The sequence below is a fragment of the Malania oleifera genome, chromosome 9 (genome assembly GCF_029873635.1).
Source record: "Malania oleifera isolate guangnan ecotype guangnan chromosome 9, ASM2987363v1, whole genome shotgun sequence".
Taxonomy (NCBI): Eukaryota; Viridiplantae; Streptophyta; class Magnoliopsida; order Santalales; family Ximeniaceae; genus Malania; species Malania oleifera.
In genome coordinates this window covers 22654675-22680663 of record NC_080425.1, presented here as the reverse complement: position 1 = coordinate 22680663, position 25989 = coordinate 22654675, and the positions used below count along the sequence as shown (strand labels likewise).

The following is a 25989-nucleotide window of genomic DNA, read 5'->3' as shown; positions in this document are numbered from 1 at the left end:
AGCCTCTACATTTCGTCGCCGAGCAACAAAAGGCCTTCGTCGACGAACCCTGGTTTTGTCGACGAACTCTGCTCAATTATCTTTTTACCCTTTCCTTTATTAATTTAATCCATTTATCATGGATCGGGTTCTTACAAAGAAAGTATTTAACCTTTAGTAAGTTTAAAGTAATAATTATTATGAAATATTGTCCCATATACTCTTGGACCTAATGATAATGGTTATGAGATAGTGAGTATAGGATGGAGAATTTCCTCAAGGCTACCATAAGAATCAAAATTGAGTGCATGATCTATAATAGTAGAAACTTGAGAACAGGCAGTATGGTCAATATTGTGTGTGGGATTAGTTAAAATTTGGTCATGGGACCTAATTTCAAACCTAGTCCATTCTAGTTCCCTCATATGGTCAAAGTAAGGAAGGTTCTAAAAGAATAATATCTATCCTTATTGCATACTATTTATTGCTTATTATCATCATTGATATTATATATTTAAATGATTGATTTTCAAAGATTTGAAACATATGGGAGTGTATTTTTATTTTATTTTTATAAGTTTAAGCTCATTCAAAAAGAAAAGTATCTTTTTTAATATGTTTTTTTAAAGAAATATCTCCTTCATTAAGAGGCAAAAATTATCTATACAACATTCAGACTTTACCCTAATCAGCGAGACCTGGGGACGGAGGACGTTGATCCGTAAGTTTGGTACCGCACCAGGGAGTCCGAAGGGTTCGTTGGTGGTTGGAATTCCTATGTAATAAAAAAAAATCTATACAAGAAGATAATGGTTGTATGCTAAACATAAAGAACCACCACATAATCTCCTACTAGTTACCCTTTCTAAAGCAGAATTATTGGGTTAAACCATCTAGCAATCAATTATATCCCTTATTTTTAATAATTTAAAAAGATTCAACGCAAATCAATATTTTTTTTAATTCAAAGTTATTAAAAAATGTGAGGTGCTTAGGCGGCCCAATCTCATAATTTCTCCTCATATAGTATCTCTTTGTTTTCCTTTATAGTATTAATTTTCACATTAATATATTATTATTTGGGCATATAAAGATTTGGATTATGCACTTCACATCTTTGTAGATGTGTTGATGATGGGAGACTACTACGAAACTGCAGGGTTCAATTATGGAGATAAAGTGTGCATGCATCGCCTGAACATAATCTTTCACTCGACTTACAAAATCAACTTGCAATATTTTATTTCATTTCTTTTTATTTATTTCTTGAAAACGGGATGCACGCATGTTTGTTTCCTGGTTTTGCAAGCTATGGTATAAAAAAAAAAAAGGAAGAAAAAATACAGCCCCGAGTTATGGACAAAGTAGACAGTTTAATGTGGGTTAAGTGTTAATATTATTAGCTGCTATAATATTTATTAACTGTTCTCTAAGTATCATAATCATGGTCTAGTTTTAAAACATTAAAATATAATAGCACAAAAAGATTGCCACACAACACACAATATGATCGATATATTATCGTTATAGTTCAAGCTAAACTATATTTCATGTAAAGAATGTGCTAACAATTTCTATTTAAGTAGCTAGAATAACAACACTGATTCACTGCAATGTCCCTAGTAGTTAGTTCCAAGGCTCCATGGCTGATAAACAGTACCATGTGATGATGTTCCCATGGTTGGCATTCGGTCACATGCTCCCATTTCTTGAGTTGGCAAAAAAATTAGCAGCAAAAGGTATCTCCATATCCTTCATTTCTACCCCAAGAAATATTCAGAGATTACCTTCCATTCCTGCAAGTTTAACTGACCAGATAAAGCTGGTGGAAATCCCATTGCCGCCGACTGATGGCTTGCCAGAAAATTCCGAGGCTACGATAGACCTGCAGCTGGAACAAGTACAGTATCTGAAGAAGGCCTACGATGGGTTGCAGGCACCATTTGAAATGTTACTGCAGAGGGATCAACCAGACCTGATACTGTTTGATTTCATCCCATGTTGGGTACCAGAAACTGCTGCTAGATTTGGTGTGCCCACAGCTTTTTTTAGTGTATTCTCAGCTGCAACATTAGCATATACAGGGCCACCAGATGAGCTGAAGTCCTTTGGCAGTCGAACCAGAATTGAAGATTTTACAGTAGCACCACGTTGGATTCCTTTCCCTTCTCTTGTTGCCCACAGACCAGATTGTGCCGCACGGATCTTCCAAAACTTGAAGCTTTCTGATATATCTGGCATGTCATCTGGCCAACGGCTGGCGACAACCCTGGAAGGATGTAACTTTGTTGTTGTAAGAAGCTGCAGAGACTTTGAAGGAAACTACTTAAACCTTCTTGAAGAACTCTACCAGAAACCAGTTTTGCCTATTGGCTTACTCCCACCAAATCTAGAAAAGAACAAAGCTCAGAGTCTCCTCAATAAAAACTGGGATTTTACTTTCAAATGGCTGGACAAACAGAAGCTGAACTCCGTAGTTTTTGTGGGATTTGGAAGTGAGTACAAGATGCCTGTTGAACAGATCCAGGAATTGGCCCTTGGGATTGAGCTCTCCAAGCTACCTTTTATATGGATTCTCAGGAAGCCAGATGAAGTTGATAGCTCAGGCTTCTTGCCTTCTGGGTTTTCAGCTAGAACCTCTGGCCAGGGCATAGTTTGTTATGGTTGGGCACCACAACAGGAGATCCTGGCTCATCCTGCCATTGGAGGATGTCTCTTCCACTCAGGGTGGGGTTCCATCATTGAATCCCTTTGTTTTGGACACCCCCTAATTCTCATGCCGATGATGGCTGATCAAGGTCTGAATGCAAAGCTGTTAGTGGAGAATGGAATTGGATTGGAGGTGCAGAGGAATGAAGACGGCTCCTTTGATCGAGATGAAGTTGCTAAGTCCATGAGAATAGTGATGGTAGAGCAGGAGTGGGCATCATTACGACTGAAGGCAGCTCAAGTTCAAACTATTTTCACCGACCAGTATCATCATGAAAACTACATTAACAAGTTTGTTCAGCATTTGGCAATTACAAGAGAAACTTGTCAGATGTCTGAAGATCCCAATTGATCATGATGACGTATATGATACAGCTTAAAAAATTGTTATTGAAAATTTTAATAAAAATAATGTACAAGTGGGCCTGTCAGACTTTCGGTTGGAAATTAAGACAGGAAGCAGCAGTGGCTAAAGATGGAAATTCAATCTAAGCCTCAACAAGAAGCCTGCCCTGCTTCCCCCCTCAAAGAAAGTGGGGTTAGTGTTACAACAAGAAGTTTATTTTGTGTTTCAAAAATTCAATGCATCGCAATTACAATGCTACTTCTTCAAATTCCTTTCTAAACAAAAAACTTATTTTGCAAGCGAAGAAACAAGGATATAAGTAGGATGTGCTGCTACATTCTAAAACAAAAGTATACAGGAGAAGAAAAACATATTTCCATTAGCTTTTATGCCCAGCATTAATATTCTCTATTTAGTTGCAGATAAGATGAGGCCACAGTACATGAAATTCAGAATCTTACAGCTGCTTAAGGTTGGAATAGTTGGACAGAGTTGTGATACAACAGTAAAACCAACAACCACGACATAACCTGAGTCCTGGCACATAATTTTGACTAAATGAATACTTTTCCTCCATTTTGCTTGATCCAGGGCCACTTGTCAAACTTTAAATTTTTGTAAGGTAGAGGCTTACTAACAAAAGCGAATCTGAGATTAACTCAAATCACTGCCATTGAGGGTCATCAAAGCATCAAACTTCATAACCAGGATTTACTTTCTGTTGAACATTTCCATAACTCTCTAACTCTTCCATATCTTCCAAACTTCCCAAAAATAGAGGAAGTCTTTGATGCAGCTTGACTGGTTGGATTGAGAGTATCCTATTCTTACCATCAGAACCTCTGCCTCCAGCTTGCTCCACAAGAAAACTGAGAGGATTGGCCTCATAAACTAGACGAAGATGGTCCCTAGGATTCATTGTGACTCCACCATACATCAGAGTACGATGGAAATCAGCAACCAGTGAACAAATGTAGCGGGCTGAGTACTTCTTTGGGTATTTTCCTTTGCCTTGTCTTACAGTATCAATATATTGCCTCAAACCTTCGGGCCAGTCAAAATATCTTGCATCATTTACAGAATAGATTTGACCTGACATAACAGCAGTCATAATAAATGTGATTAAAGAAAATTCAATTGACTTCCCCTAAACTTTACTGTTTTTTGGAGAAAAATATATTGACCTTCCTTAGTTCTGTTAAAAAGACACAAAACACCCCTAACATATAAAAAATGCCTCAAAATTCCCTTGACATTCAGTTCTATAACACCCCTAACATATAAAAAAAGCCTTAAAATTCCCTTGACATTCAGTTCTATGAATGCTTAAATTTTGTTCAGCAGTCAGTTGTTAGTGGCTTGAATGTAATGTGATGACTCATATTTTCTCTTTCTTCAAACGGACATGATAATTTTTCATTATCCGGTTCAAACAAAATACCCTTTTAACCTTCACAATATAATATACTCATTTCAAGAAACAAAATATGTAAGGTAAGGACGTTGACTGTAGAAACACAACACATGTACCAAATATATTCCCTCTCCTCAAATCCTCCATCCCTTCTTCCCCTTTCTAATGAAACCAATGAGTAGTCGCAGTGGGAATTTCTAATCTTAATGGATTTGAGACTAATTTACCGGCTAAGTTCCTTGAATGTGCATGCAGTTTGTATTAAATATTACTTCTTCTTTGGAGTGATTGAATTTGGGTTCCTGATTGTTACTGGTTATTTATTTAGCATTATTGCTGTGTTAGTAAGCATGGATTAATAAAGGCATTATGGAGGCATTATGATAATTGTCAATGCACTTGACATATATTATATATAAAGGTCAAGACCTACCATTGTGATTAGATCTTCCAGTTTACACAATACTTCAACATGGTATCAAAGCATGATCCTAAGCCACTGCCAAACCAAATCCAAACCTTATAATCCTAGGCATGTCTGCCACTATTAGGAGGGTTGCCCACACCATTAAAAACCTGAAACAATTCCAAGAGTTTCTTGGAAAACACAACAGTCAAAATATGGTTGAAAGAAAAAATCTCTGATTGATAGGGCTTCCTCCTATACCTAAGGATTCCATTGGACCCATAAATGATATATTAGAAGAATCTTTAAATCCTGGGCGTCAATGGGCATTCAGAACCATAGGAATTGCTTTAGATTTTGCTAAACCAACCCCACAGATAATCAGAGACATTGCCAATTGTGAACTCCTCCATTTCATTGTTGGAGGACCAGTCAGGTGCCTACAAGTGCTGGTCGAAGGATAACTGCTTTGACACCATGTACTGGCTCATGAGGCTTCGCTAAGCACTGCTTTTGCTCCGATCTCTTCCCACATGCCTTGAATCCCTCTATACTCCATAATATCAAGCTGTGAGTCATGGCTTTTTGTTCAAAGATCCAACCTTTTTTTTGTTCACTCACTTGGGGCACTTGGTTACTGATTGTTTAGTACAATTAGAGTTGTATGTCAATGGTAACTGATTTCCTTGGGGCTGTGGCAGTGTTAAGCTAGTTTGTTTGTGACACTTTTGTGGTTGTTCTAGTTGTTTGCCTTGTCTGTGATTGTTGTATTAACTGTGTTCCTTGTTGGTCTTTTTTGTGATAGCTGGGATAGAGTCCATGAAATGCATAAGTATGTTCCCTTTGTCACTACCATAGATACTGAGAAGTTGTATGGAAAAAAATCTGTGCAGTGGTCTAAGGTTGTCAAGATCTATATGATAGGCTAAGTAATATTTGAACACTTGTTTCAATCTTAGCTTAGTGATGACAAAAGAAAATAAGTATGAACTTAGGAGCATGCATTGACTATCTCCCTACTATGGAACTCGATGGAACCCCAAGTTGAAAGCATATGCATGCATCTGGAGATGTGCAAGGATTTTGGGGATTATGTCAAGCTCTTGTATTCTAGTAACATTACACATATGTATGATCTATACTTGGCATACTTTCAGCTACAACAGGGAGGCAGGAGTTCCACAGAGTACTTCAGAGATGAAATGCAACCATGAGGAACTCAAAATTATGCAACCCATAACTGGTGTTCATGAGATGCAAAAGCAGAGTGAGCATATGACAATCTTTTGGGTCCTAGAAGGTTTGAAACCCGAGATTGAGGTGGTCTGGTCCCAAATTCTTGGTATTACAGAGTTCCATAATTTGTTGATGTTTATTCTTGCATCCCTCATGCTTCTTCCAGAACACACCCTCAGCCTCTAGTTTAGTGTTTCAACCTCTGAGAAGACTGCTTTTGTTAGACAAGGTGATTCTAGTTTTCAACCAAGTAGTTGCGAAAGCTTTTAGGGTGGCTTGAGTGATCATGGCAGAATGGAAGGATGCTGTAGAGGCCAACCCCCCATGCAAGTACACTCATTGTGAACAGACAAGGATGTCATAAGATTACAGAATGTTGCGGACCTTCTAGATTCTAGCTTTCTATCCAGTCATCCACCTGCATCTTCATCTAATTTGGGTTTTTCTTTCTAACTCGATCATCCTTTGCGCATGCATAGATGATAAGGACTTAATGGAGGAGAGCCTCCCCAGCTTCTACTATGGTTTCCTCATTTGATGATCCCATTTCCCAAGATGTTGATCTTTCTATTGCTGTTGAGAAAGGCATCCACTCTCTAAGTTTGTCTGCTATAATTTCTTGTCAACTCCGTATTACTATTTTGTTAGAACTCTATCTTATTTTTGCTTCCTAAATTTTTCTTTGAAGCCTTATCCCATTTCGGGTGGAGGGCTACAATGGCTAAAAAGATGTGTGCATCACACGATAATAATACTTGGTAACTAGTACCTCTTCCTTTTGACAAGTCCATGATTGGTTGTTGCTAGGGGTATACCATGAAGGTAAATTTTGATGGTTTTGTTGCTTGCTTGAAGGCCCACCTTGTTGCTAAAGGATATTCTCAGGTGTACAGTTTGAATTAGTCTGACACATTCTTTCCAATCGACTTGCCTAATTTGGTTTGTTCATCTCCTTAGTTAACACCTATCATTGATCGCTGCATTAATTAAATGTGAAGAAGGCCTTTCTACATGGTGATGAGGAGGTCTACATATAATCATCACCTACGGTTTGTTGCTCAGGAGGAGTCAAGATTAATGTGTCGACTCAAGAAAACCTTGCATAGTCTAAACCAATCTCCCAAAGCATGGTTTGGTCAATTCAGTGGCATAATACTTGAGTTTGGTCTTTAGCATTGTGCAGTTCACTCTATGTCCTAATCATACTACTTCTAGTAGGATTTTGGTTGTTGTGTATGTGGATGATATTGTGATCGATGGTGATGATTAAGGTACCAAACCCTGAAACATTTTCTACAAACTAAATTTCAGATTAAAGATTTAGTGCCACTGAAAAACTTCTTGGGTATAGAAGTATACATATCTTGTATCAAAACCATTTTCTCAAAGAGGAAGTGTGTTCTATACCTTTCATATGAAACTGGGCTGTTGGGATCCAAACTCGTTGATACATCCACTGATCCTAATAGCAAATTAAGGCCAGATGTGCGTGATTCGTTAGTTGACTTGCGATGATACTGAAGACTTGATGAAAATTGGAACTATTTCATAGTTACTCAATCATATATATCTTTTGTCAACAAGTGTTGTGAACCAATTTATTGATTCTCGAAGAACAATTCACTGGGATACATTCACTTGCATCTTGAGATTCCTCAAATGTGCACCTAGTAGGGGTTTCTTATATCAGAATTAGGGTCAGCCATGTTCATGGATATATAACTGCAAATTGGGCTGGGTAACTATTAGGGGATCCAGGTACTGTGTTTTTGTTGGAGCTAACTTGGTATCTTGGAAGATTAAGAAATAAACCATGGTGCCCTAGTCGAGTCTTGAGTTTGAGTATTGAGCCATGTCCCCATATGTTAGAAGCGTATGATACCAATGCTTTGGCTTGAGGGGGAGTTTCACTGGTTTATTTATTTAGCATTATTGCTGTGTTAGTAAACATGAGTTAGTGCATGAATTAGCAGGGATATTATGGTCATTGTTATGTACTTGACATGTTCCATAAATAGAGGGAGAGGCCTATCATTATGATTAGGTCTTCCAATTTACAAAGACTGATGTTGGTGGTTTGCAGGATGAAGATGTGGTGTTTATGCATGGAGAGGGACTGAGGGAGGCAGCTTGGGGTGCGAGGAGTTCAGAGACTTTTGGGTTTAACTAGTGAAGGATTATGGTTGAGGTGTGATGATCCTATGCATTGGGCTAGTCAATGGCATATATTGGTGAATTTAGGTTCAATGGCGGGGCCGTGAATTGTGAATTTGATGTACATGGTGGCTAAAACAAAGGCAACAAGTGGTGATGGTGGTGACTCTTGGGTTTGATGCCTGGTAGTATTTTAATGTTGGTAGTGGGGGTGGCTGGAGAATGTGATGGCTGTGGGGCTGGTGTGGTGGTTTTTGTGGCTTTGACCATGCAAGGTGAGGGCAGTGGAGGCTATGGGTGGCAGAGATTCTGGCACGAGTTTCAGATCTGAGTGCTGGCAAGTGCAAGAGTACCATTGAAGCTATGCTCCTCTCTCTCTCTCTCTCTCTCTCTCTCTCCTTGGAGAGTTCTTGCTGGAAACCCAGTGGAAAGCACCAAATCTATTTTTAGTTAGCCAGCATAGGTAGGTAATTATTGCAGTATGGTTCTTTAATAGCCTGAACATCTCTTGGAGTTCCATTTTTTATTTAGGCAAATATATCATAAAAAATTGAGTTAAAGCCATTTATTAAATGTTACTGACAAAGGAAGGTCAGTGGTATTTTTGTAATATTAGGGGAGTTACCTGCCCTTTCTGGAAAAATTGAAGTTGGTAAGTGAACTTTACACTTTACTTGAAGAAAGATAATCGCCAATTTAGATACTGGTGTGGTTCTTTCAGTAACCTAGTCTAATGAACACTAAAAACAGTCCCATCCTACAGGGAAATGAGACCAACCGCTATATAGTTCAGTAAGGAAAGTCCGTGAGTCTAACACTAGAAATATGCCATATTGTCCATCCTGAGGGATCATTGCTACAAGTGTGCATTTGTGAAAAAGAAAGACATTCATGAATAACTATGAGGGTGGAACATAGAGTTCACCTATGATAGCAGTCTATTGTGCAATTCACATACGTTTTCACATTTCATCCTTCTGATTCATAAAAAGTTAAATCTGTTACCTCGATGGGGAATTTTAATGCTAGGATGTGTAAGAATAAAGTCTCCAGTTGAATGATCCAGTGTAAATGCATGTGTGCCTGAACCAAAGCTAGTGCACAGTATTGTGGCTGATGAATAGAGAACATAGGCAGCAGCTACAAGCCTGCTTCCACTCTGGAGTGAATTCAGCAGTGCTTTCTCCTCCTTTGGTAGATTATCAACTTCGACAAGGCGGTCATAAATCCCAAAAATTGTTCCCGTGGGAATCGAGGCATCAATATTTCGTGAGCCATCAAGAGGATCTGTTACCACCACAAATGGACCATCATCAGCTATCCAAATGGGAGCATCGTCTTCTTCTGAGGCTACAACTGCAACTTTCCCAGAATTTCGAAGAGAAGATAATATAATTTCATTCTGCACAAGAATAAAAATTATGGGGCAACAGACACGTGTATGGCTCCATTTTAATAACCATTAATGGAGGAGGAAGGGATGGAGAATATGGTAGTGTATGCTAATATTGGGAAGTGCAGATTTTACAATCTAGCAGTTCACTAAATTACACATTGCAATTAATTTATTCCAAAATTTAATTGCTATCCAAAAAATCCAAGTTGTTAACCTTTTGCTGAACCATTCAACATGAGCCTCCAATGCCTAATTAAAGATACTTTCGCCAATATGCAAGGGGCAGAATGGGTCGAATCTCGCAGTACATAATTGGATCATGAGGTTTAAAGCATATAGGAATTTTAGGGATAGCCAACCGAAATGGGGGAAACTGGCGAATTTATGTTGAAATGGAGACATGTTGGCTGCACATGGTTTAAATTGGATTCAGATGGACTCACGGCCTGCCTTTTTGCAAAGACAGCATGATATCCTAAAGAAAAGGGAGAGTCCATTTGTATGATCAAAATTTACCCACTCTATAAGTGCACCACAATCCATATTATCACATACAAATATGAGAGGCAGCACATGGTCACACGAAACCTGCCACTTTCAATGATAGAAATACCAAAAATAAAAGAGGGCAGGCCTTGGATCAATGGTAAGGTTGCTCATTTGTGACCAGTTGGTCATGGCTTTGAGTCCATGGAAACAGCCTCTATGCATAAAAGCAAGGGTAAGGCTATGTACACTGACAACCATCTCCCTACCCTCGTAAAGCAGGGAGACCTTTTTTTTTTTTTTTTCAGAAATACAAGAAACAAAAGGTGATGATCAAACTGATATTATCTGTCAAACTCCAATATCTTATATCAAACCCCCAGGGGAAAAAAAATTGAGAAAGATAATAGAGTAATGTTATATCAAATTATTTGCCTTCTTGCAGTGGGATCTTCAAGCTTTGGAACGCTCCAAAATCCATTTGAGCATCAAAATGTTTAGCTAAGTGCCAGTGAAACTATAATTTAAGTACTTTATAATAAAGGTGGCAACTGGAGTGACTCAGCCCCAACTCACTAGTGTTACACGGAATAGATAATTAATTGAACAAACAGTTACAAAGAAATGGCCAGCTGTAAAGGCTTGAATAAGTACCCAAAAAAAAAAAGAAACAATTCAGGTTATCCAGTAACATCATTATCTCAAGCACAAATTGCATAGCTAGTTACAAGAACATCCAGCATAGAGATTCTGTTAATTATTAATTAAGATATTACTTGCACTAAAAAGCAAATTTACGGCTTAGCTAAATCCAATAATCCAACTGTGACTAACAGACAACTTTACTACACACTTTTGGACTGCAACAATGTCTCGGAGAAACTGAACTCACAAACCTAATTTCCATGATGCTAGCTATTCTCAAACACAACAGTTAAGAGGCTTGTGCAATTCATATTGTCTTTCAAACTACAATACCCAGAATAGTCCTCATATTTTTTAACTTGTCTCACATAGTAAAATATTATAATCCTATGCATAATTGTTTTGAGCTAATATCGAAACAGGTCATTACTATTTGGAAGCTAAAAATATGTCAGGGCAACTGCCATGGTTTTGAATAGCAGTAACAGGTAGCGTAGTGTAAGGGTAATGGGTGTAGTGGAAAGCGAGTCTCAGATGCTACACACGGGAAGTGGGGGTAATGACCATGAATTTTTTTCCAAGGACATACAGTCATATGTATATTTGTTTATTTGCATGTTTTAAGCCCTTTTGAAAACTGTTTTAGTGCATTTTGGATCCTTTAGTTCAACTGGCTCATGTTGTTTAGTAAGGGCAATAAATTTTACATTTGTTTAAAGCTGCTATTGACAAAACAATTGCATATTTTTCACTTTTTTATTTTTAATACGCGTGATAAATTAATTAAGGCAAAAAACACTCACCTCCCCTGAGGTTTGACAAAAAGACAGAGACCTCCCTTGAAGTTTCAAAAATGTCACAAACTTCCCTTGAGGTTTGCCAAAGACAGAGATCTCCCCTAAAAAAAACTTTTCGTTTTTGTAAAATATAAGGGGAGGTTTGCGTCTATTTGACAAATCTCAAGGGAGGTCCCTAAGATTTTTGAAACCTTAAGGGAGGTCACTGAAATTTTTGAAATCTAAGGGGAGGTCATTGTCTTTTTGTGAAACCTTAGGAGAGATTAGTGTCTTTTGCCCAATTAATTAATAAAATAATACATTATACACTCCATTAATATATTCAGCACATAAGACATACAAATAATATGGTAAATTAAACAAGTTATGATATTTTATTTGTTAATGTAAGAAAACTCTAATAAATTTAGATCGAGAAGTTATATTGTACAACTATAACCTAAGATTCAAAATTATAACATATGATCATAAAATTTATCATTAAATAAATAAAGTACTAACAACTCGAACACGACATACACTAGAAAACAAAAGGTTGAAGTTGAAAAATATGGAAAAGAAATATCAACTTACTAATATTATCAAAATATAATATTTATTAACAAAATAGTGTTCATATCAAATTGTTAATTAATGCATCTGTTGTGAATATTAATAAAACTAATAATTTTGTTATCATTATTATCCTCATTATAATCTACTCCCCCTCCCTTCACATAGCTTTTCGAGAATGACTTGTGAAAGGGAAAAAGGAAAATGAGAAGAGAAAATAAAAATATATATTTTTTCTCATAATAGTTCTATAGCAGTTACGTAATGGCTGTAGTGGTCGTTATGTAATGGTAGCAGTCCATAATGGCCACTATGGCTTGATATCAGGTGTAATGGTATCAGAAACCAAAAAAACCGATACGTATGAAACATTACAAAACGGTTGCAGCCGCTATTTAAAACCATGATAATTACTTTCTTCAATAGGCATTAGTTATATATTGATTTGAATTCAGAATTCCAGACTGTTTTTCCCTCCCCCTCTCTCTTTGTTACAAGTTCTCTCCCTGCTCTCCTTCTTCCTCATTCCTTCTCTACCCTGTTTGTCTGTCTGTCTTCTCTTACTCTCTTCTATATTTAATTTCTGTCCTGCTGTCTCTTCTTCTTGCAGCAGTTCCTCTTCTACTCTTTCCCTTCTTCTCCTCTCCTTTCTATTTCTCTCTTAATTTCTGATTTTCCGCTCCTGTGTCGTACATCACCAAGTCATCCATATAGTTTCACTCTGTTTCATCTGCTAATGGAATTGCACAGGTTTCTAGAAGTACATATAACTTTATACAAATCTTCTAATGATTTAGTAACCCCTGAAGGTTTCACCAGGTTTTAACAATAAAGATGGAGGGCCTTTCAACTGATGAGCAAGATGAATCTTCCACATCACTAAAAGTTGATAGGCTGTTTTTCCATGTTAATTTTTTGTTTGACTTCATAGAAAAATAATATTGATGTCAAACATGTGGCCAGATCAAAATTATCTGTTAATTATTTATTGAATTTACTTAGCTTAGTGCTTTTATATTGGTAATGGACGAGAGAAATCCTTGAACTTAAACATATCATTTGGGTGGTTTGTGCAGAGAAGCAATTGATGGAGAGAAAGACTTGTCTAAGTAGTTGAACCATTTACATACTAACTTTTCGAAGTCACATATAATATACAAAAAAAATTATATTGACCCTGTTCTATCATTACATCCACATGTTTCAAATTTCTAATATCCATCAATAAAAAAAAATAACAAAGCAAAACGTAAAAGGAACTACTGAACATTCTCTGTTCCTGTAGCTGGTTTTTCTTGTTGTAAAAGGACTACTTCTTATTGCCAACAACGACGACTACCACACCACACTTAGGCATAGCAAGTGATTACACATACAAGAATTTTCAATTCAATAGAAAAATGGAAGTGGAAGTACACGCACCGACACGATATCCAGTGGCTTCGGCGCATCCCTGCCTGATTCGCCGCCGCCGGCGCTCCCTGCGAGACCTGCTTGCTTCCCCAGAGACGGGTTGAAGGGAGAAGCCACAAGAGCAGCAATTCTCTTGCAAGCATACTGCAAATGATGGAACAACACCACCAAATCATCACCCGCGTTCACTCCTCCTTTACCCACATACTCCATCATTGTACGAAACCCATGATCAGCCCCGGAACGAGAATCACCCATTTGCGACCTAACAGGAAACACGCCGAGAAAATCCATTCTTGGTCGATAAAAATGAATTCCCAGAAAGGGTCCCCTCTTGGACGGGAAAATATGGAATTTGGGCAGAAAATCGTGAAGTTTTGGCGGGAATTTGATTGCTGTGTACAGTGGCGTAGTGGGGAGCTGCATCATACAGCTTGTGCTCTGATCAAAATAAGAAAGTGGGTAGCTGAGTTGTCTGATTTCTGAGGATTTTTGAATAATGGAATCATCCGAGAACTAGACGACATTTTCTTCGGATTTGAGAAGAGCCAGAGGGATTGATGATGCAGGAGGGGATAAGGGTTCCTTGGTTTTGATAATTTACTTCATAATTTTCAGGGCGGCGGCTTGGTATAAACGGACAACTGTCACACCATCGATCTATCCATCCATCTCCTATAATCTATAGTCGCGCCTTTCTTTCTTCTGCACCCAAGTAAGAGACCGTCACAAAATGTCTAATGGACATGAGTTTATTGAATTAGTTGATCAGATTGAATTGGCAGACCACGTCTTAAATAATTATATATATATATATATATATATATATATATATATGGGAGCCATTCCTATTTTCTTTTTTTAATATGTTGATGCCTATTTATATACCCGTATAAATTGTCAACAACGGTTCTACCTTCTAAATATGTTCATTTTGATATTGTTGTATTTGTTCCAAAATATTAAAGCGAAACATTGTGTCGTATATAATTATTTGATCGAAATTAACTTGTTGTAAAGCACAACCTTAAACTAATTTGTTTAATGCGTTAGAAATTCAGAGTGCCATGATTTATTTATGCATGTTATAGAAATATTTAATGGGAAGGTGATATTCACATAAAAATATATGTCACTTTGATGAACTTGTCTTTTTGTCTATGGATACTGTATAGGATATTTTTATTGTTATGTCTATTTAAAATTGGTTGTGTTTAATTTTCAATTAAAATTACTAACAATCTCATTGTAATTCCCTATGGAGTATAAATTTAATTGTACAGAAAATTAAATTTAAGACATTCAAGTCGAAACTATCATAATTAGTTCATTCTTACTAGACTACTTTATGAGGGTTCATCTAGCTAGTATTTAGAATGTTAGCCCGGAAATGTTAAGCTACAATCATTTTTTATCGGCTAACTTAAATTTTTGTTCACTTACAAAATTATAAGTGCTTCCCCAACTTTGATTTAATTTTTTGTGACCATTGGCAGTTCTCGAACACCCAACATAGCAATCTCATTGTTAGAGTGACTTAAATACTGCAAAAACTTAAACTTAAGACATCCAAATTGACAGCTCCTGGCTAACTCTTCCTTGCCACTAGGGTACCATGGTATGGCTCATTTAGCTAGTACATAGATTTTTGTAATATGTGGCTCATATGTTGAGTAGAACGTGTTAGCTTTGAGGGCTATATAATCATGTTTAATGTGTTTTGATGATATTAACCTATTTGTTGCTCCTAATGCATTCCATCTTTGCAGATCATGTTTAGTACAAGTTCAAGGGACGAATACATGAAGTATTGGATTAAAGGCAAAGATCGGACCGAGTAGACGTCAAATAGGAAAGATCAGATGGACACTTATTCGAAAAGGATTCAAGCACACCAAAGGAAGTTTAATGTAGAAATATATGTAATGGGGAGTGTTTGAGATAGAATTGTAACTTTTGTGGTTTTGTTTCATGCATGATTTCTGAGTAAGAGTTGAACAATTTGCACATGCATACTAGGAGGCATGACTTTATAGGATTTCACTAAAGTCACAAATTTAACTTTCATAGTTTTCAAGGATAAAACAAAGAATTTGTCAAAAGAATCCTAAACTCAAAATATGTTTTCATAAGGGGCAAGTTTTCAACATCTTAGTATCTACAAACATTTACATATTTTGTCCTGGTTTGGCCAAAACATGTTTTATGTCCTAAAGCCTCAAAGAAAGTCAAGCATATTTCTGTATATAGGACATACTAGCATATAAGATATCAAAATGACCTTTCAAATGTATTTTCATAAATAAGATATCTTATATTCAAAGGGAAACTCATAAGGACAAGTTTTAAATCATATTAGTATTATAATCTTTTACAAACTTGGTCCTAGTTAAGTTTAAAACCTCAGTTATACACCGATCAAATTTCTTGAACACCCTTCGGTATTTGGGGAATAACTTTTGCTAAAAAATTCCAAAAGGACGATCTTGGTATCCATAGAAAGCTAATAAAAAATCCTACAACTTTTGTGTTGATGACTTTTTTTGATTTAGGGTAATCGTCGACGATTTGGGGTCATTTGTTGACAATTCCAGGCAAAATGTTTATAGTCGATGAATGGGGGCCAATAGTCAATGATTGGCATTGGGATTCTGTCCCCAATGGCTATAAACAACTAGTTTTCAATTTAAACATATAATATATCACTCTAATAACCATAAAACGACTAGTAACCCATTTTTGGCTATAAATACAAGTCCATAGACTTGATTAAACATGTTTTTGAGGGTTTACAAGTTTTCAGTGAAAAACATCATTTGAATTCAACCCTAAGCACTTTGCATTTAAGTTCATATTCACAAGTGCTCAAATTCTCTCTTACTCTCTAATCTTGTGTGAATCTTTACTTGAGAGATTAAGTGTGAGGTTTGTTTTGTATTTGCAATCAGCTCATTTGAGTAGCATCATTTTGTAAATCATCTTCTTGTTGTGAATGTTCTTTGTGAACCAATTGGTGAACCATTTTGCAAGGCTTCTTGGTGAACCTTGCGGCTATTGGTGAGTGTGGTAGGGATTTGTTCCTGAGTGTAGGGATTTGTTTCGAGTGTAATACTTCTCCGCCGGTGAAGGAGTTTATAGTAGATTATAGGATCCTTGAGTTGGTCTCAAGGTGTGGACGTAGACATGGTGCCGAACCATGTTTAAACTTTGGTGTTAAGCTTTCTCTCCCTATACTCTTTAATTTATGTTTTGTGCTTGATTTACATTTGATATATTGTGATATAATTGCTTGTATCTTATCAAGAATTTTATTTTGTAGAGAACACTCATAATACGTGAAAGAGTCCATTCACCCCCCCCCCTTCTTGACTCTACACCCGAGTCGACATAACGCATGTACAAAGAGAAAACATGGTGGAAAACAAAGGAAATCGGTGACGATTTTGTCTAGGCTCAGAAGAAACAGTCGATGGATTTGCAGTGATATGCCGATTGTTTGGTCTTGACATTAAACCGTCGATGGTATGTCTAAAACTGTTGAGGGTTTTGCTCGATTACTCAGCGCTAGTTTTCAAATTTTGAATTGGAAAGTTGTATAGTTTGGGCTTCTGGGGGAAAACTTTGGGAAATTTATATATACACGTTGTATGTTGTAACTATATGTCTTTGGACACAAGATAGTGAAAAATCACTGTCATTTGCTCCGTGGATGTAGGCATTGCCAGACCACGTAATTCTTTGTCATTGTTTTATTATTTTTATATAATCTGTGTGATTGTGTTTTTCTGTATATTTCACCCTTGATTGCTACGTTGTAAGATTGTTTGTTTCCACTTGGCATTCATTTACACAAAAAATTGGTATCAAAGCATTTGGTTACAATGGCTTTTGGAATTTCTTCTGCAAAGTTCGATGTTGTTAAGTTCGATGGAATGGGTAATTTTGGACTATGGTAGAGAAGCGTTAAGAATTTCTTAGTGTGACAAGGTATGGTGAAGACATTATACGGAAGTTAACTGGAAGGCATGGACGAAACAAGTTGGAAGGAGTTGGAAGCGAAGGTTTTGGCGACTATCAGGCTTTGTCTAACTGATGACGTGTTGTATCACATCATGGATAAGGAATCTCCTGCGATTGTTTGACTGAAACTGGAAAGCCAATATATGTCCAAATATTTAACAGACAAGTTGTATCTTAAGCAGAAGTTGTATTAACTTAAGATGATGACAGGTTCGGATTTGAACTAACACATCAACGTATTCAATCAGATTATAAGTGATTTGATGCGGGTTGATGTGAAGTTCGAGGAAGAAGACAAGGTATTGATGCTATTGAATTCCTTACCTGCATCTCATACGTATTAAAATATGGTTACTACTCTAACATAGGGAAAAAAAAAACCTTAAATTTGGAAGAGGTTACAAGCACTCTGCAGTCGACGATGAGATTTCACAAGGTGAAAGGCTTGTGGTGAAAGGTAACCAAGGACATGGGAGAAGCAAGTTCCGGAGTGGATCAAGTAATAATAAGTCTAGGTCGGAGCCCAAAAAAGAGAAGGACATAGGTGTTTTAAATGTGGGAAAAAGGGGCACATAAAATCAGAGTGTCCGTAGAGGAAGAAAGGGAATGTAGAAAATCAAGAGGGTTCTTCAAAATCGGTGAATGTAGTGGAAAAAGGAGACTCAGAGAGTGGTGATGGTGATATGTTTTCTGTTTCATCGGGTTTTGATTGCTTCACGAATTCTTGGATCCTAGATTCAGCATGCTCTTATCACATGACACCAAATAAAGATTGATTTAGCACCTACATGTTATTTAATTTTGCTTCTGTTTTGATGGGAAATGATGCTCAATGTAAAATTGTTGGAATAGGAAACATCAGGATTAAAATATTTGATGGTGTTGTCAGAACATTATGTGATGTTAGGCATATACCGGATCTATAGAAGAATTTAATTTCATTAAGCACTTTGGATTGTAATGGGTTTAGTTACAAGTCTGAAAGTGGGGTAATGAAGGTTTGTAAAGGCGTTCTAACAGTGATGAAGGGGCAGAAGTTAGCAGGGAATACCTATGCACTGCTAGGTACTATAGTTGTAGGTGGAGCTACAACTGCAGATTCTGAGTTAGATAATATTGTTTTATGGCATATGCGATTAGGGCATATGAGTGAGCATGGGATGAAGGAACTTCATAAGAGGTATGTTTTAAAGGGTGTCAAAAAGTGCATGCTAAATTTCTGTAAGTATTGTATTCTTGGGAAATAGAACGGGGTGTAGTTCAAAATAGCCACTCACAAAACAAAGGGTATTCTTGACTACATTCATTCGAATGTTTGAGGGCTAGCGAGGGTAGCATCACAGGGTGAACAAATTTATTTTGTGAGTTTTATCAATGATTACTCATGAAATGTATAGGTGTACTTTATGCAGCACAAGTCAAAGACATTTGCCAAGTTTAAATTATGGAAAGCTGAGGTGGAAAACCAAATTGGGGGGAGGATTAAATGCCTCAGGTCAGACAATGGAACAAAGTACATTGATTCAAGGTTCATGGAGTTGTGCAAGCAACATGGCATATGGATACATGTTACAGTATGCAAGACATCACAACAGAATGGTGTGGCGGAAAGGATGAACCGAACTCTAACTGAAAGGGCTTGGTGTCTGAGGTTGAATGTAGAGCTTGTAAAGAACTTCTGGGTCATGGCAATGAGTATGACGTGTTTCTTGGTTAACTGATCGCCAAGGGCATCACTAGATGGGAAAGTTGAAGAGGAGGTGTGGACAGGAAATGCAGCATACTACTCCAATCTAAGAGTGTTTGGATGTCCAGCCTATGTGCACATTTGTAGTGAGGAGAGATCCAAGATTGATGCAAATTCTAGACGTTGTATTTTTCTAGGATATCAAAAAGGTGTGAAAGGGTTCAAGTTGTGGGATCTAATGACAAATAAGGTGGTGATCAGTAGAGACGTGTTTTTTTGATGAAAAAGCCATGTTGCAGCATACTTAGGAGGAAGAAGAAGAGAAATAGGTGCTAGAAAACTAGAGCAGAAATGAGCATGTTTTGCAAGTGGAGTTAGAGACTCAGGGTAGTGATGAAAATGTTCAGAATGTAAGGGGTTCTAACTCGGGAGACCAGCAAGTTCATAATATAGCTATACATAGACCCAGATGTACTATTAGGCCACCGCCCAGATATGGATTTGATGATCTGGTGTCTTATACTCTCATTACTAGTTGTAAGGGTCTTACTACTTTTTAAGAGGCAGTACACAACCAAAAAAAGAGAAGATGAATGGGTGCTATGGTGGAGGAAATGGAGTCATTGCATAAGAACTAGACATGGGAATTGGTGAAGCTTCTAAAAAGGAAGAGGACGATAGGATGCAAGTAGGTATATACAAAGAAAAAATCGGTATCAGAAAATGAATGCGAGAAGTTCAAGGTTTGATTAGTAGCAAAGGGTTAATCGCAAAAGAAAGAAGTTGATTATGATGAAATCTTCTCCCCTATGGTCAGACACACTTCTATTAGGGTAGTGTTGGGATTGGTGGCGCATTACGATATGCATTTGGAGCAAATGAACGTAAAGACAGCGTTTCTCCATGTTGATTTGGAGGAGTTTATTTACATGATACAACCAGAAGAATTTAGTCAACCTGGATAAGAGCACTTGGTTTGTAAACTAAAGAAGTCACTTTACGGGCTGAAGCAGTCTCTGAAATAGTGGTACAAATTTTTTGACTCCTATATGATCCAGATTGGCTATAGGAGGTGTGCGTTTGATTGCTGCGTGTATGTTAAGAGTCTTGATGATGGTGCTCTCATTTTTCTATTGCTTTATGTTGATGACATGCTGATTGTTGTGAAGGATATGATTGAGGTAAATCAGTTGAAAACTCTGTTGAATAAAGAGTTTGACATGAAAGATTTGGGTGCAACCAAGAAGATTCTTAGGATGGAGATTCGTAGGGACAGAGCTGCAAGGAGATTCTGGTGATCTCAGGACAACGATGTGGAGAAGGTGTTAGAGAGGTTTAACATGGTTGATGCAAAATTGGTAATTACACCGCTGACGAATCATTTTAAATTGTCTATCGTCCAGTGCCCAAGGACGGATGATGACATTCGTGACATGTCAAAGGTCCCCATGCTAGAGCAAAACACCCACATGCTAGAGCAGTGGGGTGTTTAATGTATGTTATGATATATACAAGACCAGATCTGGCACAAGCTGTCAGTGTGGTGAGTAAGTTTCTTTCAAATCCTGGTAGACAACATTGAGATGCTGTCAAGTGGATTTTCAGATACTTGTGGGGTACTTCACACTATGACTTCATGTTTAGCAGGCAACAAAATGATTCGTCAGTTATGGGATATGTGGATGCAGACTATGTAGGGGATCTGGATGATAGGAGGTCTACAATAGGGTATGTGTTCACCCTAGTGGGAGGACCTATTTGTTGGAGGTCCATGGTACAATCTATGGTTACATTATCAACAACTGAGTTAGAGTATACGACAGTCGTCGAAACTGCCAAGGAAGCATTGTGGCTTACAGGTTTAGTCAAGGAGCTGGGTATACAACAAAGTGGAGTTCAGCTGCGTTGTAACAGTTAGAGTGTCATTTATTTGGCAAAAAACCTAGTGTATCATGCGAGAACCAAGCACATAGATGTGAGGTTTCACAGAATCTGAAAATTGGTATCTTCAAGTGAACTTGTGCTTGAAAAAGTTCACATTTCTGAGAATGCAGCAGATATCTTGAAAAAACCTATTACCACAGATAAGTTCAAGTATTGTTTGGACTTGCTTAATGTCTCCAGTTGCTAGATGAGAGGCGGTCCCAACCTATTGTCCTAGATGGAGCAGTGAGTTATGTTTTCGGTTGTCTCCTAAGGGGTGTATATTCGTCAAGGTGGAGATTGTTATAATGTGGCTCATATGTTGAGTGGAACGCATGTAGAAAGACAAAACATGATGAAAAACAGAGATGCTAACTTGCAGGAAGAAATTGGCGATGGTTTGCTTGAAACCGTCGACCGTTTTGTCCAGGTGCAAAAGAAATAGTCGACAGATTTGAAATGATATATCGACTATTTGGTCTCGACGTTAAACCGTCGACGGTATGTTTGAAACCGTTGACGGTTTTGCTCGGTTACTCAGGGTTGGTTTTCAATTTTTGAATTGAAAAGTTGCATAAGTTGGATTTCGGGGGAACCTCCGTGAAGGTTATATATACATGTTATATGTTTTCGAGTCATTGTTTTATTAGTTTCATATTATCTGCGTGATTGTATTTTTTTGAATATTTTAATTGTTGTGTTGTAAGATTATTTGTTTCCACTACAGTAACAAGAATGTTAGCCTCCCTAAGTATCTAGGTGTGACCATTTTCTGTGCAACAGTGTGAAAGATCATTCCAGGTACAAAGAGGGTTTTTGCATGAGAAGATGATAAACTTGTTGACTTCTGTAGCAAAAGGACAAGAAGAGATGTTTGAAGTTTGAACAGTGGCAGCTCAATCATGGACGGGTGCGTACCTGTACAGATGGTGAGATGGATAGTTGACAGGGGAAAATACATTATTCCATCCTCTTCTTTTACTATTACAATTATTATAAATAAAAAAATCTACATGTGCAGGTACAGAGTTGGGAGCAGCCAAATTGCCTTTTGTGAACCCCTCCACTGAGCTGGGCGTGTTCGTTTGGAGAGAGAGAGAGAGAGAGAGATGGTATCTGGGACGGTTGATTTGGTGAAGAAAGAGCTTCCTCTGGAGCAAGAATCGGTGGTGTTGGGTGAAGATGGCGTTAGGGCTGGTCTGGTGCTGGTGGACATCATCAATGGTTTCTGCACCGTTGGAGCTGGACCCCTGGTGCCCGCCCCCTCCCCTCATTTCCCTGTTCATCTCTGCTATTTCTTCTTCTTAATCTTTATCTGCATATATGGTTTAGTTCGCCTCTACCATTTCAGTCACTCAACAGTGAACAACATCAACTTTAGTTTGATTTTTTTTCCCGTCTTGACGAGGAATTATTAACCCGTCATGTTTTGGGTTAAATTCTTAATTTTTTTTTTTTATAGTTTCTAATTCACGATTATTTATTTGAATCAAAATTGTTGAACAATCACTTAAGAATTCAAGAATTTGATTAGTTTTTTAAAATATGCAATCTAGTCTGATAATTTTTCCACCTCCACTAAATTTTCAATTATCTGCTCTTTTCTCTCTAAGAGCATCATCAGAATTGAGCCCAGTAATCATCTTGAGTTACCCAAATTGGGAAATGAGATTAAGGGTGTTTCTGAGTTGATCAAGCGAGCGATATGATATATATATATATATTAAACATAACTTACAGTTATTCACTTTCACTTGCAATGATTTTCAACAAGCCTGTTATGTATCTTCCCTTCTCATCTAACGACTCTCTATTTGCCGAGAGTGTAGAAGACCGTCCTCAATACACAGATCTATACCATACAAGTATAGAAAATGATTTGGGTTACTGGTCCTTTTTACAGTTACATTCAATGTCAACACATCGATGACACCGTTTCTAAGTCCTCAATATCTGCTTCATACATCTAAAATTGCTTTTAGTACAGTAGCTTCTATGTTAATGTAAAGAGTGAAATCATAAGTAAGCCAATATAATATTAAGTAAAATTTATTTTAGTCCCAAATCTTTAGTAGCATAATTAAGGACTTTTACATACTATTTCATGTAATTATTTTTGTCATCTTAATTAAATCAAAAAATATTAGTGAATATCCCCTACATAAGTTGTATGAAATTAGTACTACATATATAAAATGTTTAATTAGCATTACTCTTTGTATTAGTATTATTTGTTATGAGCCTAATGCTAAAAAAAAAATCACAAGAATTGAAGCTTTATTTGTGAGTGACTGTGGCTTCAAGTGTGTAGTTATAAAATAATCAAAAAATAATATATACTTTTTCTGTAACCAATAATATCCAAGCTCTAAATGTGCCTACTTATCCAAGAATGGAAGGGCCTTTCCTTAATTTCTATCTTTCAATCATAATCATTAAATTAATTTAGATGATAATCTTAATTGAATAAATTGAGTAAGTATTAAGTTCTTAATTGTATAAATTAAAGTATAGGAACTAAAATAAATTTTAGTAAACAGTAGAAGGACTAATAATTTCATTCTATACAAGAATATATATATATATATATATATATATATATATATATATATTTCATATAACATGGTTTTTCTAGCCTTCCAAGTATGAGTAGATGGCCAAGCTACCTTAGAGATTACATTACTGTAGAAGTATTCCCCAGCTAGTGTATACTCTGCTCCTTGTTTCTAGCAGCTCTGCAGATTTTCAGGGTAGTAGAGGCTCTTTTATAGACTTGCTGTGTAATGGGACAACTGAAAAAAAGATGGCTTCTCGTTTTTAGCATTCAACCCACAGATTTTGCAAGTAATATCTGCTGCAGCTTTGCCCTAAGTAACCAGTTTTTCAAGGGTGGTCACTGGCCAGTCTATCTGGTATAGCTAACCGAGCAACAAAAGAGTGTCTAGGAGAGCTTTTCTTCTCTTTTCTTTTATTTAGGTGCATTTACCATATCTTCAATCACAGCATCAGGGATGCTGTGTCTTCCTCTCTATGTGCATATTCCATTTTACCCTATGCGAATATAGTGACTCTTTCGGGGTTTCAGGCGCCGAGAGAGCCCAATAAACAAATAACAGGAATGGTGAATGAATCAGCAAGGATAGCAAGGGTGTTCTGCCAGAAGAAATGGCCCATCATGGCATTCCTTGATTCTCATCATCCTGACAAACCAGAGTACCCATACCCTTCTCATTGTATTGCTGGCACTGATGAATCCAATTTGGTTCCTGGTATTTTTCTTTTCCTCCATCTCATGCTTCAACTCTGCCTCTCTCTCTCTCTCTCTCTCTCTCTCTCTCTCTCTCTCACACACACACACACACACACACACACACGCATGAATGAATAATTGCCTTGTTCCATTGATTACCACATGAAGATCTAAAATGGCTGGAAAAAGAAGCAAATGTAACAATAAAGCGCAAGGATTGCTATGATGGGTATGTGGGTTCAACCGAGGCTGATGGCTCAAACGCGTTTGTCGAATGGGTGAAAACCAACCAGATTCAGCTTGTAAGCTTTTCTCACTTCCAACACATTGAAATGAAATCAGAGGCTGCATTGGCATATGCCAATTCCTTTTTATTTACTCATTTATTTTTTGGTTGCTTGGGAAAAGCTGCTGGTTGTAGGAGTATGCACAGATATATGCGTGCTGGATTTCGTGTGCTCGACATTGTCGGCGAAAACCAGAGGATTCCTCAGCCCCTTGGAGAATGTAGTGGTGTACTCTGGCGCCTGTGCCACATTTGATATTCCTCCTCACATAGCCACAAACACCAAACATGCCATGCCTCATCCCCAGGTAAATTCATATTTGTTGTTCTTTTTTGTTTTGAAGAAAAGAGGTGGGTGGGGTAGACCTAGTAATTTCTAAGGGGGAAAATAAAACTTACGGAAACCTTTGAAGTTGATTTCTTTTTTTTTTTTTGGGCAGGAGCTTATGCATCACATAGGTCTGTACATGGCTAAAGAAAGGGGAGCAAAAATAGCAAGGGAAGTATTGTTCTGATACCCAAAAATAGAGCCACTATAAGCTACATGTACATGTAGCTGTGGTCAGTGCTGTGCTCGTGCTTGAAGCAGTGTTATATGTATGTTTCATGTCAGCCATGTTTATAGTTTGCCTAATAAAAAGGCAACATTGTATGCCTATAAACTCACCTTGCAGACATGCAATAAACAGTGCTTAAACTGGAAGGTAAAAAAAAAAAAAGACAAAAAAAAAGAAGATGCAATGTGTATGTATCATAAATAATGTTGTTATTGTTGAGTTATGACTCATATTCAGTGGGAATTTCGCATAAGGGTGAGGGGACATAGCATAGTATTCTTGAGTTTGGGCATAATGTCATTATAATATTTCTATGAGGAAATTTTAGGGTTTTCACATGAAACTATATGTACACACTTGCAACCAACGGCTGAAACCTTGAGATAGTTTTTCTTGACGAGGTAGTGAAAATTAAAGAGGCTCTAAAGAAATAGACACATTGTTGAAGTAGATACATTCTTATTTTCTCTTAGTTTTTCTTTATAATTTTTCGTGGGCGCATAATTGGTGCATTTTCTCACCTACTAATAAGAACATTTCAAGTGGTTGTAAGATGATTACGCACGAGGAAGAACAAAATTAGGTGTAGTGCTCAAGAGATTATTCGAAGACTTTGAAATAATATAATACTTCTTGGAAGATAAAACATTATGAAAAAGCAAGGTGTAGACCTATTTGATAAACAAATACGCAAAAAGTAAAAACGGCAAATGACTATTAAATTATAAAACTA

At 37.2% G+C, this 25989-nt stretch overlaps 3 protein-coding genes across 4 annotated transcripts; 2 read left to right on the top strand and 1 right to left on the bottom strand.

Moving 5' to 3' along the window:
- Nucleotides 1-1466: 1466 nt before the first annotated feature.
- Nucleotides 1467-14313, bottom strand: LOC131164896 (uncharacterized). Of its 2 annotated transcripts, XR_009139371.1 has the most exons (4): nucleotides 13543-14265; nucleotides 9250-9646; nucleotides 3496-4126; nucleotides 1467-2967 (listed from the first exon to the last, which is right to left on the bottom strand). XR_009139371.1 is itself a non-coding variant. In XM_058122429.1 (3 exons), exons 1-3 carry the CDS (start codon nucleotides 13960-13962, stop codon nucleotides 3726-3728), a joined length of 1218 nt encoding a protein of 405 aa, XP_057978412.1. In that variant the 5' UTR covers nucleotides 13963-14313; the 3' UTR covers nucleotides 3388-3725. The 2 variants fall into 2 exon arrangements, 1 of the variants encoding a protein (XP_057978412.1); XM_058122429.1 differs by lacking the exon at nucleotides 1467-2967 and having other exon boundaries at nucleotides 3388-4126; nucleotides 13543-14313.
- On the top strand, nucleotides 1622-3040 carry LOC131163389 (putative UDP-rhamnose:rhamnosyltransferase 1). The gene has a single exon (XM_058119984.1). It carries the CDS (start codon nucleotides 1622-1624, stop codon nucleotides 3038-3040), a length of 1419 nt encoding a protein of 472 aa, XP_057975967.1.
- A 7634-nt stretch (nucleotides 14314-21947) lies between the features above and the next one.
- LOC131164895 (nicotinamidase 1-like) lies at nucleotides 21948-25479 on the top strand. Its single transcript, XM_058122428.1, has 6 exons — nucleotides 21948-22092; nucleotides 22185-22416; nucleotides 24249-24432; nucleotides 24582-24715; nucleotides 24822-25007; nucleotides 25140-25479. The coding sequence occupies exons 2-6, from the start codon at nucleotides 22273-22275 to the stop codon at nucleotides 25212-25214; spliced, it is 723 nt and encodes a 240-aa protein (XP_057978411.1). The 5' UTR covers nucleotides 21948-22092; nucleotides 22185-22272; the 3' UTR covers nucleotides 25215-25479.
- The last annotated feature ends 510 nt before the right edge of the window (nucleotides 25480-25989 follow it).